Raw genomic sequence first — 19009 nt, forward strand, 5'->3', positions numbered from 1 at the left:
TTCAAGTTATCCCAGAATGTTTGTCTTCGTCCTGTTTCCCACCCAAGCCCACTCCTTTGTCACTTTAGCCCTTCGGCGCTCTACAAGTCTGAAACTGATTCTGCTCCTTCATTTGCTTGCTAGTTTTAGAAGCTGCATAATCATTGTTTACAACTGTGCTTTTAGTTACTTCATTTACTATTCAAAATCCGTGCTGTCCAAATTAAAACATTTATTTGTTCCCTGATGAACCAGTTATTAAACTAAAAAAAAACACAGGGCACCTATAAATTGTCATTTTGTGTTGCTCAATATCCCAGAACTCTCATCTTAAACATTGACAGAGGAGGTAACAACTGTAAAGAGTCTTTGCTTTTCAGAAGGTGATGGTTTTTTTATTGAGTGCAAATCATCAAACATTTTACTGATAGGTAGGAGCAAGAGCTGTTTTTGAAGAAATGGAGCATGATTCCTAAGGCCAGTTTAGCAAGAGAGAAGAAAATTCTGCATTAATGCAGGTCTCACTGCAGTGTCCTGTCATTCACCATCTGGAACCCACTGAGAAAGTGATCTCTCGTTAAACGATACAATGGAATCCATACGTGTGTAGTCATCATGTGAGCAAGAAAGCAAGGCCACGGAGATTTTTTTGTTTTACTAATGGTTTTCCTGGTGGTAGAATAAATTAACTTTGTCCACCAGTATCCAGCTTAGCCAGATTTCGTAGGCTACACCTTATGATTCCAAGCACAGTTAATGAAGATTTTTTTCTGAAACTAGCTATTAATGAGCTTATAAGTTTGCTAACCAGAATGGCTGGAGTTGTGAGGTGAGTTGCCACACAACTCATTTCTCACTTGCTATTCTGTTTTTGAACATGGTCTTATGATCCTGCTTCACAGCTACAGGAAAACTCATGCTTCCAAATAAACCTGTTGGACTATAACTGGTGTTATGTGATTTTTAACTTTGTTTTAGAATAGGCAGAGAGTGGAAGCTACTTATTTTGTAAAGGGATACGTTTCTTTACTGGTCAGCTCAGTCTGTCTTTGCTGTACAGTACAGTAGCCAAGCACCATTTGTTGGAAGCGTAGAATGGTGGTGCTCACAACTTTCACTTTGCCGAGGGAAATCCATTCATGGGAGTCTCTCCTTGGGAGGCCCACAGACAAATACAGACAGTGTCAAATATGTAACTTCTGAAAGTTAGCAGCTCATACTGTTCTTGTACAGAATCAATGGGAGAATGTGGATATTTAGCTCTGCCATCCATTGCTGGTCTGTTATAATTACTATTGATATGACCATTGGCCTAAGGTTCTAGATATAATCAGTGCTTTCTTTTCATCATTCTGATACATACTGTAGGATTCCACTCTATCTGCTTGATTTTAACATTTCACAGACACAATATCTGTAATGTATATCAATTGGCTGTTTGAAATATATTTTGGAGAAAGGCCATTTAATTTCTATAGCCTTTTGGTCCAGCAAGTTCCAGGTCATTTCATGAATGAGGCCTCCCTCAGTGTGAGCCAGCAGCCCTGGAACTAAGTCTTGAGCTTGAGACATTTGGCAATTCCAGTTGGCAATGTTTAATGGGTGCTGTCCCTTAAGATGCATCATGACTGTTTGCCACTGAAGGCACCATTCTCGGCATGAAAGAGCTAGTCCCTTCCCATCATGCTCTAGAGACCTCACCAACCTTCCCACTAAACTGAACCAGGGTGAGCGGTCGTAAAACGGGTCCTGGCCATCATGGTGGATCTGGTACCCTTCGTCTCCCCCCAGGTCAGAAAAGGGATCATCCAGAAAGGTTTCATCGTCCAGCTCCTCCTCCTCCTCCTCCTCCTCCTCCTCCTCCTTCCCATCATGGTGCTCATCTGCGAGCTCAGTGATGTCAGAGTCAGGGTTCGAGAAGGTGGGGGAGGGGGTGAGATCAGCCATGCGCTCAGTCATGCAAGTGTTGAAAATGGGAGAACTAGTACAGCCAGAGACAGGGGAACTAGGGTTAGTACAAGACAAAGACATGTTAAAAAAAACCTCATCATTCCACCAAGCTGTAGGAAAGCCTCTGATTGAAGTTTGAAATCAAGGACCTGCAGAAGTTGTCCACACTACAATCTGAAGTCAGTAAGTTATGGGCAGAAGTTGTCTGCTATTAAGTATCTGTACATATAAGGAATTCTTGTCAGGCTGACAATGGACGTAAAAGGGCAAGGTCCAAACAAGAAAAGACCCATCCAATTGTGTCACCTAGTGGGAAAAAGCTGACGTGGGTTTCCGAAAATATGGATAACTGGAAAGATGCATTAAAATATTACACATCGGTAAGAATTAAAACTAGGTGACCACATAATGGTGTAAAGTGATACCAGTGCTGAACTGCCAATAGTGGGATACAGAACTCTGCTTCGTAGTAGCATTAGCTTTCCACCATGGATATCGTCATTGGCACATAACAAAATAGTTACTGGATTCACCTGGATATTTGTCATTATCTCCTGACCACTTCTGACCCATCTCTTGCTGACCTCACGGGCCTCAGGCTTGGTTTTGGAGCACGCCAATCAGGTTAATTGCCCTATCAGAGTATTTCATACAGCAATGCTTGCACTTGGCACCCACATCACTGACAGTCACAGGGGCTTGCTGCTGCTGTTAGCATTTGCAATGAGCAATATAGAATCACACAGAGGCAATTTGGTCAATTGAGCTTGGTCTTTGAAAGAGTGAACCAATTAATCTGTCTCCTGTTGTCTTTCCCAAAGCACAAGTTATTTTTTTCCCCTTTTCAAGTGTATATCCAATTTTGCTCTTAAAACTTAGGAGATAATTTGCTTCTACCATTCATCAAGCAGTGTATTCCAGTGACTCCTAAAAAATATTCAGCTTGTCTCCCCCCGCGTTCTTTTTAACAGCAACTGACAGAGGTGAGGCCAAGGTGAACAATTGAGCATCTGTGGTGTGGTTTGATAGTCCCACCATTCAACAAACTTTTTTTTAACCGTGAATAGTGATTTTTTTTTTCCCCTGGTGTAACCAGTTAGAGGAATTAGGGGAAGCCAGTCGAAGACTAGATGCAGGAATTGGAAAATTGGGCATTGAAGACCCCAGCCCACAACACAATTCTCATCTCCCTCAATATCATTTTTAAAACATAGGAAGACATTAGAAAATCAAGAGTGGAAGTTCATTTCGCATCGATCTTTAAAGTGGGAGGTGTATGAAGATGTTGAGAAGACTAAAGTACCATCACTGGTCAGCAAGCGCTTTCAGCTCTCACTGATCTGAACTAAAGTGAACGCTGCCTGGTTGACAATTTGAGGTATGCACTGTTTCAGCCCAGGCTGCCTGTATTTGTCAACACAAATCGGAGTCAGCAGGCACATGGATCAACTGGTGAGGTGGATGCCCAGAACGCAAGTTCACAAGAAAACTTTCAAAATACAGCACTTTCGAGTGAATTGTACAGAAAATGTAACAGCACATTGCAAGAAATCTTCAAAACAGTACCCGTCTTTTATCAGGGATATCACAACATGACAATCATCTGTACACTCAATCCTCACTAACAACATTTACAACCACTCTCTTTTATTAGAAGGGAATGTCTCTTTAACTGAACAAGGAAGGCCTTAATCCCACGTGTTGCGGACAATTGACCCATTTATCAAAATATCACAGTTCACTCAATGGCATTCTTTCCGGATCAGGTGGAAAATATATATGATAGGAAACTATGTACAGCAGGTGACTAGTCAAGTGTCCAGTATGGGAAATGATGTGGAGCACAGGACTGATTAATACAGGCTCTACAATATGATTTTTATTAATCGCGTTTAGTTCTATGCAGTTGGTAAGCATTAACTGGGTATTCACTTGTGCCTCTACAGATAGATGCAGACTGAATCTGCTAGTTTAGGAGGTCAGCTGTTTTTGAACATAAATATTTCTTGTGTTTTTAAGATGGATTATGACACACTTGCATCCATGCCTTCTGGTTGCTTGTTATATGACTTTGTAAATAAATGCTGAGAAAAGTATGTGTAGATTGGCTTCAGATGTATCCTTCACCAACTGGCTTTCTGAGTAGAACATTGTAGCAAAGCATGGTTTTGCAAAAATGATGGCAGTAAATTAAAAACAAGTCTGACTGAAAACTTCAAACCTAGAAGCCATTGTGGAAAATATCAACACGCAAATATTAATTGTTGGGGTATGGTTAACCGTTGATGTTTTCAGAGTCTCAAATATGGGCCTGCTGGAAAAACAAGGTGAAAATATGGATACAATGGGCTTCCATCTCAGCCAAAGAAGAAATAAAGTATGACTCAATGCTGTTGATTTTGACAAGAAAGAAAATCACAGGCAAAGTATTTTGTGAGCTGGATGTTCATTGGTTGGGCAATGATGAAATTAGATCGTAATGAATTATTTGATGAAATTTAGGGAAAAAGACAATTTGTCAAAATCATACGATGCTTGATTGGATGTTTGAACAGATGGTTATTTAATGGAAGAATGTTTCATGGACATTAACAGATTATATTAAGGATTAACAAAATGCATTTTGGTTATCTTGGATCATTATGAGCATTTAAACTGTCATAGAAATTGCTGGAGAAACTCAGCGGGTCATGGCAGCATCTGTGGAGAGAAAGCAGAGTCAACATTTTGGGTCGAGTGACCCTTCTTCAGAACTGATTGATAAGATGATATATATGCCAAAGACAGGAGTTGGGGAGGGGCGAAGGAGTAAACAATAGGTGGAGGTGGAGCCCAGAGAGAGAAAGGACGATAGTTAGACAAACAAAGGAGTAGATGGCGGTGAGCCAAAACGAAAAGGGAAGCCAGTCGAAGACTAGATGCAGGAATTGGAAAATTGGGCATTGAAGACCCCAGCCCACAACACAATTCTCATCTCCCTCAATATCATTTTTAAAACATAGGAAGACATTAGAAAATCAAGAGTGGAAGTTCATTTCGCATCGATCTTTAAAGTGAAAATGGGCAGGCTGTGATAAAAGCAGCCCATGTGATAACAGGGCCAGGGATATGTAGGGGGGGGGGCAATAAAGGACATAGAAGGGAGTGTTCAGACCCTAAGATTATTCAATTCGAGTTCCTCATGCCCCTGGCTCTGTCATCACATGGAATGCTTCCATCATAGTCAACTCATTTTCACCATATAATGGTTCTCATTAGCAGTTTTTATTTTTCCCCAGCTCACTATTATTCATCCCTTTGCCTGCCCAACTGCTGTTCTCTCTCTCTCTCTCTCTCTCTCTCTCTCTCTCTCTCTCCCCTTCTCTGGGCTCCTTATTTACATCTTTACCCCTCTCTATTCTTTGTCTTCCATATATATATAAAATCTTTTCCAAGCTACAATCAGTTCTGAACAACGGTCACTGGACCTAAAATGTTAACTCTGCTTTCTTTCAACAGTTGCTGCCAGACCTACTGAGTTTCTCTAGCAATTTCTCTTTTTGTTTCGATTTCTAGCATCTGCATTCCTTTTTTTTTGTTGAGCATTTCAATGGTTGGCTTGAGCTAAGATCTCCAGTATGGACAAGCCACAGTTCGAACTAATGCTTGGTTCTTGGAGACGGGCACACTATTGGATTGAACCTTTGCTCTTTGAAAAACATTCTGAGGAAACTAGTCATTTTCTCCACCCTTTGTGAAACAATTGGAACATTCCATGTGACACAAAAAACAGAGGATTCAATGATCACCCGATTTCATAATGGTCTCAATACTGCATTGCAATTGTAAATACATTGGAAAGATTGAAGATGATCAAAGTGGGGATGAAAGCACCCTGAACACATTTAGTTATTAAAGCAAGGGACAGAATTTTAACAGCGATAATCAATAAATGAATTCAATACTAGGGGGCATGCATTTAAAGTGAGAAGGGAAAAGTTCAAAGGAGATGTGATGGGCAAGCTTTTACACTGAGAGTTGTAGGACTCTGGAACGTGCTGCTAGGGTTGGTGGGGGAGGCAGATACATTAGTGGCGTTTAAAGGACGTTTTGATAAGCACATGAATATTCAAGATATGAGGGATGTGGACCAAAGGTGGGCAGAAGAGTTAGGTTAAGTTGGCATCTTGTTTGGCATGATATTGTGAATCAAAGTGCCCGTTCCTGTACTCTACAGCTCCATGTTCTATAATCCCAGGGATGTCCAAAGGAACTGTTAATAAGTGCATCATTTATGGTTTGAAGCATTATTATTCAGTGAGGCAAGATGGCATATGAAGAGAATTATGAAGAAGAGGATGGAGATAATATTGAACCCAAACAAAATGAGTTGTCAATTTTTTTAGTCTTGTAATGCATGTGTTAGTTTGGACTCCCTTAAACTGTACCACACAAGACAGCACTTGCATTTTAGTAGCAATTGAATAAATTAGCTCAAATGTCATACTGATTCATTAACTAGTGAAGATAAATATAGGTTAAGAAATACAAATGAATTACTTGGTTTAATCTTAGTGATGATAACACATTGAGATCACTAAGAAATGTTGAGCCCCCATGTAAATCGGATCGGATAAGTGTTTTTCAGTATTGGTGCAATCTCAAGGGGGGTTTCGATACAGGTCAGTAAACTTCTATGAAAAAGGCATAAATAAAATGTGATAGAGAACATTAAGGCATTCAAAATGTCGGGTGATCTACAGTCGACCTGGTATGGAGATTAGTGTATCGTCTCAAAAAGAAACTGACGTTTCTCATCAGAAAAAGATCGATAGTTAGACAAACACAGGAGTAGATGGTGGTGAGCCAAAACGAAAAGGCTGGTATCAGCGACCATGAGTGGGTGAAAATGGGCAGGCTGGTATCAGCGACCATGAGTGGGTGAAAATGGGCAGGCTGGTATCAGCGACCATGAGTGGGTGAAAATGGGCAGGCTGGTATCAGCGACCATGAGTGGGTGAAAATGGGCAGGCTGGTATCAGCGACCATGAGTGGGTGAAAATGGGCAGGCTGGTATCAGCGACCATGAGTGGGTGAAAATGGGCAGGCTGGTATCAGCGACCATGAGTGGGTGAAAATGGGCAGGCTGGTATCAGCGACCATGAGTGGGTGAAAATGGGCAGGCTGTGATAAAAGCAGCCCATGTGATAACAGGGCCAGGGGTGTGGGGGCGGGTAAAGGACATAGAACGGAGTGTTCAGGCCCTAAAATTATTCAAGTTCCCCACACCTCTGGCTCTGTCGTCACATGGAATGCTTCTAACATAGTCAACTCAGACAATGGGCCACATTTGTTTCTCATCAGAATGTTAGACAAGTACTAATGATTTCAGATACTAAGATTCACAGAAGGAAAAAAAAACTTTATCTTAAAATCACATGGACAATAGCTCAACTTATTTGTCAAAGTCATGCTGAAAGATTCAGATATGGTTTATGAAGAGTATATGAAAGAGATGAATGAGAAGTATGAACACTTTAAAAACAAGCACTGGCTATGCTACAAGTAGTTCATGCAAATAATTCACTTTAAATGGTTGGAATGCATTATCCTCATCAGGTAATCAGTGGGAAAAATCCAAATTGCTTTATATGCTATGCAACAGTCTCCATACTCTAAAAGGCACTACAGTTACATCAACATTCATACACTTTTGAATGCAAGGGTCTTTCATCAAGATGGAGAGAGAATTCAGAGAACTTGGAGTCACTGTGTAAAGCCATCTCCAACAAAATTTAATTCAGGACATTTTATGTATCATAAAAACGGTCATAGGCAATATAATACCCTGGTAAGGTAATGGATTTTGTCCTGAGAATGTGTTACTGACTGGCCATATACCTATGTCTTGGATTTTTTGGAAAGAACACTTTGCCAAGTAAAAGGCACTGATTAAAGCAACAACAATGTTTACAATATTTACAAGGAACAAACTGAATGGAAAAGGAATAAGTCTACAATTCTTTCAGAAATGTCATATAACCAAGTTTGCAGGTGAAAAAAAGGTATTGGTTTGAATGTAGGTGGGCTGAGATAACGCGGCATAGGAGTATCAATTTTACCCTCTTTCCTTTCCCTGAAAGCCCTCAGGAAATTTGATTATTGTATTTGATTATTGTAAACCCACTTGAAAACCTCACCATCCGAAGTAGAAGGATCAGAAAAGCAGAATGCAAAATCTAGACCAAAGCTTCCTGAAAAGTGAATTCAACTCGGTATAACTGATCCAGGATGGCTCTCCCGTGCCTATAGCTTGAGGGCAAAGTTACTTAAACCACAGATCAACATTTGGACAATAATTATTTGTCTGGAATTCAACTAATACTCGACCAAAGTACTCTCAAAGTAATACTCTGTTTCATTTTTTTTTTCAGGTTTAGAGGCTTAGTTATTATCAAGGAGGATGATAATGTAGATTTATAAATTTAAACTTTTTGTTAATTTTTACATCTTTACTTGATTATGGTTTGCTTGCAATAAACCAATCCTTTACTTGCTACTGAAGGAACCTGGCTGATTTGTTTCTAATACTGAGTTATATACAGGCATTAAAAATATACAGACAATATCACCTCCCTTTTAAAATTCAGTCTCTGCTAAAACCAACAGAGGAATGGAACAAGCAAAGGAATCAGTTCCCCCTTCCTAACTCAGGCTTAACAGTAATGAGGGTAAGACTGTAGTCATGAGCCATGACAATGAAATTGTTCTAGGTCATTTCTTACAATCTGTCACAAGTAGTTACAAAACTTGACCTCATATACCCCAAATTACCTGGGAGTGTGGTTGAACAAAGAGACTTTGGAGTCCAAGTTCATAGTTCCTTGAAAGTGAAGTTTCAGGTAGATAAGATAGTTAAGAAGGCGCTTAGTATGCTTTCCTTTATTGTTCAGGGCACTGAGTACAGGAGTTGGAAGGTCATGTTGCGACTGTACAGGACATTGGTTAGACCACTTTTGGAATATTGAGTGCAACTCTGGTCTCCCTCTTATAGGAAAAATGTTGTTAAACTTGAAAGGGTTCAGGAATGATTTACAAGGATGTTACCAGGGTTGGAGGATTTGAGGTATAGGGAGAGGCTGCATCACCTGGGGCTGTTTTCCCTGGAGTATCAGAGGGTGAGGGGTGACTGTATAGAGGTTTATAAAATCATGAGGGGCATGGATAGGGTAAATAGACAAGGTTTTTTCCCTGGGGTGGGGGAATCTGGAACTAGAGGGCATAGGTTTGGGGTGAGAGGGGAAAGATATAATTAAGACCTAAGGGCCAACATTTTCGTGTAGAGGATAATATGGAGTGAGCTGCCAGAGGAAGTGGTGGAGGCTAGTACAATTATAATGTTTACAAGGCATCTGAATAGGTGTATGAATAGGAAGGGTTTAGAGGGATATGGGCCAAGTGCTGGCAAATGGGACTAGATCAATTTGGGATGATTGGTTGGCAAGGATGAGTTGGACTGATGGGTCTGTTTCCATGCTGAACGTCTCTATGACTTTACGACTCTAACTTCAGAATCTGACCAGCTGACACAAACCAACAAGGCATCTTGTGCATCAAGTGATTATGTGCATTGTGATGAAGGAACAGAATTTAGTAGATCAAAAGATAAATAGTTGCAATGGAATCACTTGTAACACAATGCACAAGTTATCACATCCAAAGGCCAATTGTCCAGAATGATTACTCAAGTAGCATATATTCCAGAGGGTTTACTGAATGAAGGAAAGTGAAAATTGTGGGATGGGCAGCAAAAGCTATTGGCAAATTTACATTATTGGTTACGTACTCAGGATAGTGACCGAGTGTGAAGTTAGTAGACTGCCAGTAATAAAAACAAAAATGGCAATGTTTCAGCAAGTCACACCTCATCTCCCTCCAATTTGACCCCATCCTCCAGTCCTGTGTCATTGGGGGACATTAAATTGCACTATGGTAACCACTACTGAGACATAGCTGTAAGATAGTCAGGACAGTTAAGTAAATAAACCAAATCAGAAAGGAAGGTTCGGAAAATGCTCAATGAGGATGAGCTAGACTGAGTGATTATGGTTAAAATCACTTCAATAATGAGGGAAGATGGAATAAGAGGGAGTGAAGATTTTATACGAAGAATTAAGACTTAGGAAATAAGTCAAGACTGTTGCAGAAGAAGCATGCAGGCCAGGGAGAACAGTTGTGATGATATAGATTTCATAAGTGCAGAGATTTACAAAACACATAATAAAAGCAGACAGGAGACATTAACATCCAGTTAGATTGGAACAGGCAGACTAACATGTGTTAGAAAGGTAGTAACTCTCTTAAATATGTTCAGAACAGGTTTCTGGAGTAATGCCCTTGAATCAATAATGGGAAGCCCATATTAGATTTAGTCACAGAACAATGATACAGGTTTTAGTAATTCTGTACAATAGAATTGAACGTGGATATTAAAAGAAAGGACTTGACACAGTAATCCCTGAATCTAGTTTTGGGTATGACTGACATTAATTCACTGAGGTGGACACTGTCCACTGAAAGTCTAACAATGGGTAAAATGGAAGATATTTTTTAAAAATAAAGAATAAATATAAGATAGTTCATAGCCCTCAGAGTCATGAGCTCAGCTTGTTAAAGAAAAAGCCATAGATGGTTAAAAGTATAAGAAACATCATCAAACTTAAAACAAAAGTTTTAGAAGTGCAAATATTTAGCAATGATCCCAGTAAATGGGATCAAAAACAGCAAATTGTGTCAAAATAGTAAAAGCTACAAAAAGTAAACAGGAAAGATTACTTGCACCAAATGTCAAAATCAACAAAATAAATTATAACAATTATATTAAGAAAAATAAGGTTACAGGAGCATGATACATAGCAGTGATGGGGCTAAAAATAAAGAAACGACAGACATGCTGAATAATTACTTTGTGTCAGTACTTACAGAAGACGAGGATGTTTAAAGTTAGAAATCGCACAATACTAGGTTATAGTCCAATAGGTCTATTTGGAAGTACAAGCTTTTGGAGTACTGCTCCTTCATCAGGTAGCTAGTGGGTCAGGATCATAGGACAGATGTGGTGGAGGCTGGTCCAATTGCAACATTTAAGAGGCATTTGGATGGGTATATGAATCGGAAGGGTTTGGAGGGATATGGGCCGGGTGCTGGCAGGTGGGACTAGATTGGGTGGGGATATCTGGTCAGCATGGACGGATTGGACCGAAGGGTCTGTTTCCATGCTGGACATTTCTATGACTCTGAATTTATAGTAAAAGATCAAAGTGTCATACAACTGATGCAATGTATTGAAAAACTTAGATTGCTGTTCAGTCTTTAATCACTTAGAATGGGTTGCAGGTTTCAATTCATTAATATGTAAACCCCAGAACTTCTTTCAAGTCACATTCCCAAGATAATTTAAGGTTTTATAAACAAAAAGGTGACATCTCAGCTCAGACAATATATCAAAGGTGTGAGGTTAGAGTGTGTTTGTATTCCAACCTTGAGTCAGACTGGTTCTATTTCCAAAGTAGGAATTTATAAAATGTCACATGAACTGACTACACACAGATTGTGCGTGTGACATTTTATAAATTCCTACTTTGAAAATAGAACCAGTCTGACTCAAGGTTAGTATACAGACAGACTCTAACCTCATACCTTTAGTGTAATGTCTGGGCTGAGATGTCACTTTTTTTATAAAACTTTAAGTTATCTTGGGAATGTGACTTGAAAGAAGTTCTGAGATTTGCATATTAATAAATCAAAACTTACTATCCATTCTAAGTGATTAACGACTTAACAGCAATCTAGGTTTGTCAATACATTGCATCAATTGTATGACACTTTGATTTTTTACTATAAATTCTGTGTCCTATGATGTTGCCCCACTAGTTACCTGATGAAGGAGCAGTGCTGTGAAAGCTTGTACTTCCAAATAGACCTGTTGGACTATAACCTGGTGTTGTGTGACTTTTAACTTTGTCCACCCCAGTCCAACACCAGCACTTTCACATCATGATGAAGATGTTTAGGTTCAGAAGAGATTTACCAGGACAGTGCAGGGAATGGAAGGTTTGGGTTATAAGAAGAGGCTGGATTTGTTTAAAAGACATTTAGATAAGTACGTGAATAAGAAATGTTTGGAGAGACATGGGCAAATGGCAGGCAGATGGGACAAGCTTTGTTTGAGATTATGGTCAGCATGGATTGCTTGGACCAAAGGGTCTGTTTTCATGCTGTATGACACTGGGTTAGCATGCAAGAAATCTCAGGGGAACAAATGCTAAATATCGGAGAAAATAATAGCATGCGGACCTCTCTGGCTAAGCTAACATTCATTGCACATCCCTAACTGCCCACAAGTCAGTTAAGAGTCAATCACATTGTTGAGGGTCTAGTATTACCTATTGGCCAGACCAGGTAACGATGATTGAAGGACTCCAGTGAACAAATTAATATTTTACAACAATTGCCTGTGCTTATATGGTTTCCATAAGACTAACATTGTTTTTAAACTCCTGAATTTTATTGATATCTAATTTCACCATCTGCCATGGCAAGGTTTAATTCAATGTCCTCAGAACATTAGCCTGTGGTTCTGATTTACTAGTCTTGTGACATCACCACTCTGCTACCACCTCTCTATAAGGAGTAACAAATCAGCATAACCAGATGGCTTTCATTCCCGGTTTTAAAGGGATCCGGTGCAAACATTGTAGATGACCTAACTATAATCATTTCAAGTTGACTTGAAACAAGAGTTATTCTTTTAAATTGGTAAATTACACGTCAATCCAGGTGAAAAGAGGAAACTGGATAAGCTTAGATCTGTCAGCCTTACACCTGTTTTTGGCAAATTAGTCAAATCTATTGTGAAGTGTTGTGTGAGTGAATACATTGAGAATTTTCAGCGGACCGATCAGAGAGAATCAGCTTAGATTTTTGTAAATGATAGATCATGCCTGATAACATTTCTGAAGAGGTGACTGAAGTAGGGGACAAGGGGATATCTATGCATGCTATGTACATGGTCTTCTAGAGGCATTTTATCAAGTTAGAAACCAATAGCTGAGTTGAAGCCCATGGGACTGAAGAATAACTTTTGACTCGGTCAAGAAATTGGATGAATGGAAAGGGACTGAGAGATGGGACAATGGATGAGTAAGGACTAGTCTTGATATCTCAGTTCTAGTCACTGATGGACTAGGAAGCTACATATCTAAATTTATAAACACCACAAAGATAGGTATTCTTACAAAAAGTGCAGACAGATGTGTAAAATTATAAAGAAATATTAGGAATGTGACATCATTCACTTTAGACCAAAAAGAATAGAATGGTATACATTCTGAATGGATGGAGGTCTATGGAGACTTGAGACCTACAGATCATTAAAATGTCATGAATAAATACAGAAAATAATTATGAAGGTCAATGGAATACTGGCCTTAAATATAGAGGACAACTAAACAAGGGCCTTAGATTGTGCAGCTAACACTTTGTTCAACTACACCTGGGGTCCCATGAGCAGTACTGGTATCACACCTGAGGGGGAAACAATATCTTGACTTTGGAGGGAGAATACATTTCCTCAAACCCATACCTAGGCTCCAAGGGGTACATCAAACAGACAGATTGAAACTTAAGGTTTATATTCTCTGGAATTTAGAAAATTAGGGGTTGTTTTATCCAAGGTTTGAAGAATTGAAAGAAAACAGTCAGGGTTGACAGATGTAAAGTATTTCCACTGCTTTGAGAGCTTAGGACTTGAATCCAGAAATTACAGGCAAAACTCCCAGGTGCGAAGTTAAGAACCCCATCTAAACAGAAAGGATGATGGAAGTATGGAATTCTCTTCCACAAATAGAAATTGATAGTCGATCACTTGTTAATCATAACACGGTGACTGACTTTTGTTTTGGAAGTATTAAGAGAAGTATATGGAGCTGTGTTGCAGATCAGCCTTGACTGCTATTATCGAGCTGATGTTTGTAATTATGGTGTCACGCTGGTTCAACTAAATTATTGGTCAGTTGCATAATAATCCATAGATTTAGTACTGTATTATCGAGTTTAGAGTCTTGTCATCCTTTGGTATTAATCTGCCAGAGTAAATGAAACCTAACTAGCATGGTACATAAATTAGATTTAAAAAACCATGGAGTTTTTTTTAGTAACATTTTTGACATCTCTCTCTATTTAAAAAGCAAGGACACAGCTGAAGACACATTTCTCACAGATGTGATATTGTGACATCCCTTCGATTGATAGTCTCTCTTACAGTCCAGCCTCTCTGCAATAGTCAGCCTCTGGATTCAATCATTACAGTTTTGGGCCTCAATCTCCAACTTAAATCCTCCCGCTTGACATTATAGCTTGATTCCTCACCACCTTTACAGAAGGGACCTCCAGCCCACATTCTCTTCCTTCTCCAGTGTGAAACTTAGACCCCCAGTGCTCTCCTTGCCTGAACCCATTTTAGAAGTCACTGTACTTTCATCCTGCACGAGGTCAGGGCTGTTATCATTGGTGCTGTAAAGTTAAACACTGGATTCATTTTTTGACTGAGCCCGAGATCCATCTCTGAACCAGATAAAGTCTCAGTGAGTGTCCCAGTTGTACATGCTGCACTAGTTTACAGCTGGGTGGGCTACAGTTCCGTATCTGCCAATATATTAACAGGACCAGAGTTATGTTGGAACCTACTCTTTTGTTCAGACCCTGCCTCGTGAGCACAGGCTGCTTTTCAGGTCAGATCCCAGAATTGGCAGCCCCTCCCAGAGCAGGACACAGCACTTAATACCTCAAGCACTTAATACCATCGCAAGGGACAAAATATACCTGGTGAAGTACAGAGGTGGAGGGGGGGGGGGCACGGAGGTGATAGAGTTGATTCTGCAGTGGCATTTTTTTCAGCTGGGGGAATGTTCCCTGTTACAAACTGAGCACTGTGTTGAAAGGTTTGGTTTTCATCCTGCTGCAAAACCTAGTTTCCAAAAGAAATTCGGAAATTATGCAATGAGATCAGCAAAGAAAGACATGAGACAAGATGGGAAGACAGGACAGAGAAAAGGACAATTGTCAGAGCGCAAGCGACCACAGGTGATGGTGAGGCACTGGGACAGTACCGAGTGAAAGTATGTGAGCTGAAAAGAAAAGGAAAAGGCATCGAGAAGGGAGGGAGAGAGAGAAGTACTGAGGCAGAGGAAAAGTGCATTTAAAAAAAAAATCTGACCACGTGTCAAACAAACAGCAGTGAACTGAGTGACCAGTTTTTCTATTTTGTTTGTGCTGGTTGAAATATTAATAGGAGGAGGATTGTTCATTGTTTTGCTTTGAACCTGGATGATCCACAACCTCATCACCTCAGGGGATTTCCCATCCACAGCCTCCAACCTCATAGTGCCCCAACCTCGCACGACCAGATTCTACCGCTTAGCCAACATCCACAAACCTGACTGCCCTGGTCAACCCATCATCTCCACCTGCTCCTGCCCCACTGAACCTATCTCCTCATACCTTGACACCGTCCTGTCCCCCTTGGTCCAGGAACTCCCCACATACATACTGGACACCATCCACGCCCTCCACCTCCTCCATGACTTTCAGTTCCCTGGCCCTCAATGCCTCATCTTTACCATGGCCATCCAGTCCCTGAACACATGATGAGGGCCTCCAAGCCCTCCATTTCTTCCTCTCACGCCGTCCCACACAGTACCCTTCCACTGACACTCCCGTCCGCCTGGCTGAACTGGTCATCACCCTTAACAACTTCTCCTTTCGATCCTCTCACTTTCTTCAGGCCAAATGGGCAGCAATGGGCCTCAGCTCTGCCTGCCTCTTTGTCAGGTACGTGGAACAGTCCATCTTTCACAGTTACACCAGCACTATTCCCCACCTTTCCCTCTGCTACATCGATGACTGTATCAGTACCACCTTGTGCTCCTACAAGTTCATCAACTTCATGAATACCTTCCACCCTGACCTCAAGTTCATCTGGACCATCTCGGACACCTCCCTCCCCTCCTGAACCTGTCCATCTGTATTTCCGGTGACCGACTCAACACGGACATGTACTTCAAATCCACTGACTCCTACATCTAACTGGACTACACCTCCTTCCACCCTGCCTCTTGTAAAAACATTATCCCTTACTCCCAATTCCTCCGCCTCCAATGCATCTGCTCCCAAGAGGACCAATTCCACTCCAGAACCTCCCAGATTGCCTCCTACTTCAAGGACGGCAATTTCCCCTCCCATGTAGTCAACAATACTCTCTAGTGCATCTCCTCCACTTCCCATACCTCCGTGCTTAAACCCCATCCCTCCAACCGCAAGAAGGACAGAACCACCCCAGTCCTGACCTTCCACCCCACCAATCTTCAGATACAACGCATCATCCTTCATATTTTCGCCACCTACAGCCAGACCCCACCACCAGAGATACACTTCCTTCCCCACCCCTTTCAGCATTCTGCAGAGCCCATTCACTCCATGACTCCCTTGTTAGGTACACACCCCCACCAACCTACCTTCCACTCCTGGTAACTTTCCTTGCCACCACAAAAGGTGTAAAACCTGTGCCCACACCTTCCCCTCTCACCTCCATCCAAGGCCCCAGAGGATCCTTCCACATCTGGCAGAGATTTTCCTGCACCTCCAAACACCTCATTTATTGTGTCCAATACTCTCAATGTAATCTCCTCTACATTGGGGAGACAGGACACCAACTTGCGGAACATTTCAGAGAATATCTCTGGGACATATGTACCAAATGACCCCACCGCCCAGCCACCGAGCACTTCAATTCCCCCTCCCACTCCACCAAGGACATGCAAGTCCTGGGCTTCCTCCACCGCCAAACTCTAGCCACCTGATGCCTGGACGAAAAACACCTTATCTTCCACCTTGGGACGCTCCAACCACATATAATCAATGTCGATTTCACCAGTCTCCTGATCCCCCCTGCCCCCACCTTATGCCAGATCCAACCCTCCAACTCGGCACCATCCTCTCGACCTGTCCTACCTGTCCATCTTCCTTCCCACCTATCTGCTCCACCCTCCACTCCTACCCATCACCATCACCCCCACCACTGTCATCGACCTATTGCATTCTCAGCTACCTTCCACCAGCCCCAAACCCCTCCCATTTATTTCTCAGCCCCTTTGGGCTGCCCCCACATTCTTGATGAAGAGCTTATGCTCGAAGCATCATTCTCCTTGGATACTGCCTGACCTGCTGTGCTTTTCCAGCACTACTCTTCTGGAGTGAGATACTTTATGTCTACTTTAGAGGGCAAAGAGAGTCTTGATTGAATGTCTTATCTGAAAGTTGGCCTCTCCTAAAATGCAGCATGCTTTTAGTATCTGAGGAGTATCTGCCTAGGTTACCTGCTCACATTCAGGAGTATAGACAAATACAAACTGGTTAGCAGTTGCATCAAAAAGTGGAGTAGGGACATTAGAAGGGAAAAACAAGTGATTTTCTTTACGAATGCTGTTCAGTGAGATTTAAAGCTACAAATTGTTCTGCCTCTGAAGTGTGTACAAAGGGTTATGAACTGACGAGACAGTGAGATATTCTCCATACACATTGGCTTGCTGTCGCTGATACTGTTACCAGTTTGATTGGTTGTCATGCTCCTGGAGGGAAATAATACTGCTGGATGCAAAGGCGAAGTGGCTGTAGCCCTCTCAGTGACAACTTAGGTCAGCCAATCAAAGAATATCGTGTCGCTAACATGAGATGGATAAACTGAAAAGAAAAAAAGAACTGAATAAAGGAGAAACAGAAATTGTAGAGGAACAAATGAATGTATTTGAGTAACATGTCCTCATTGTGGCTAAACTCCAGAGTGGACTAATTATATTACAATGTCTCCACTGTCATGGATCAATATCCTGGAACAGTCCTACTTCATATCATTGCAAGAGCTATAGCAGTTCAAAGGGAAACTCCCAGTCACCTTCTCAGGGTAGCTATGGACTATAAATGTGAGTTTACCACAACAAGAGGACAAGTAATAAAAATGAGCAGAATATTATACATGTGTGGCATGTGCTCACTCTGAATCCCATCCAATCGCAAAGAGTGTGATTGACCTGTTCGCCTTCCCAGGTAGGCAACTATTAGTGAGGCAATGGGAGCTACTGTCAGCACATCCTGTTGCTGAGCTGAGTTTGAGGCCATCAATGTTTGGAGGGCTACAATTAGATTAGCCAAACACCTCTATTCTATGGAGAAGACCATTACTGCAGGCTGGACTGTAGAGAATACCTCTGCATCATTCAGGTGAAAACAGGTTTGGACTCCAGAGAGGACAACCACACTTTCTCACCCTCCTGTTGCGACCTCCATAGAGACAATGCTAGGAATGAGCAGTGTTCATTTATATACAGGCAGAAAACCCAGATCTGAATTGCATCAATGTAGTCTGGGAGGCTGGAAGGAGGAGAATTCGGAAACTGTGCCAGTCATTAAGCATTGAGATTTAACACCTCTGGCTCTTTCATGCTATTAGAATGAAATTATGAATGCCAATTTTTAATCCAAATCAATCAAAATTGGAATCAGGACAATTTGGATTTTTTCAAATTAATTCTGTTTGGCTTTACTGCTCATCTCTATTGAACTTTACAATGATTAGAGTTTGGACGAAAAATTGCAGAAAAGGAATTCATTGTGCTCTTACCTTCCGACCAACCGGAACCAGGGGAAGCGATCGTAAAATGGATCCCCGCCAGTCATAACATTATCACAGTCATCAACCACACTGGAAGGCACTTCAGCGGCACGATCGTACATCTCCCGCATCAGGTCTAGTCTCTGCCTGCAGGAGGTAGGAATCCAATACAATTATAACCAGATCCTGGCTAGCTACTGGGTACAAACAGACAAGGCAGCACTCAGGTGGGAATGGCAAACGCAGCTTCATAGGATCCTCCACATCCCTTGCTGGTCACACTGGTCATGGGATGTGACTAAACAAAGACTGACTGAATTTTGGCAGAGGTGGCAGGAAGCCGTGAGGTGCCAGCATGCCAGCTAACAGATCAAG

At 41.4% G+C, this 19009-nt stretch overlaps 1 protein-coding gene across 30 annotated transcripts in view; it reads right to left on the reverse strand.

Annotated features, from left to right (window-relative positions):
* The window catches only part of kif1aa (kinesin family member 1Aa), a 326170-nt gene that overhangs the window by 86861 nt on the left and 220300 nt on the right, over positions 1-19009 (reverse strand). For 12 of the 30 annotated variants that reach the window (XM_072573022.1, XM_072573015.1, XM_072573020.1 and 9 more), the window contains 2 exons: positions 18644-18781; positions 1685-1984 (listed from right to left, as the gene is read on the reverse strand). In XM_072573022.1, coding sequence (XP_072429123.1) covers positions 1685-1984; positions 18644-18781 — 438 coding nt within the window. The remainder of the gene's footprint in view (positions 1-1684; positions 1985-18643; positions 18782-19009) is intronic. The other 18 variants (XM_072573037.1, XM_072573035.1, XM_072573034.1 and 15 more) reach the window with 2 other exon arrangements.

This window comes from Chiloscyllium punctatum, chromosome 6 (genome assembly GCF_047496795.1).
Source record: "Chiloscyllium punctatum isolate Juve2018m chromosome 6, sChiPun1.3, whole genome shotgun sequence".
Classification (NCBI taxonomy): Eukaryota; Metazoa; Chordata; class Chondrichthyes; order Orectolobiformes; family Hemiscylliidae; genus Chiloscyllium; species Chiloscyllium punctatum.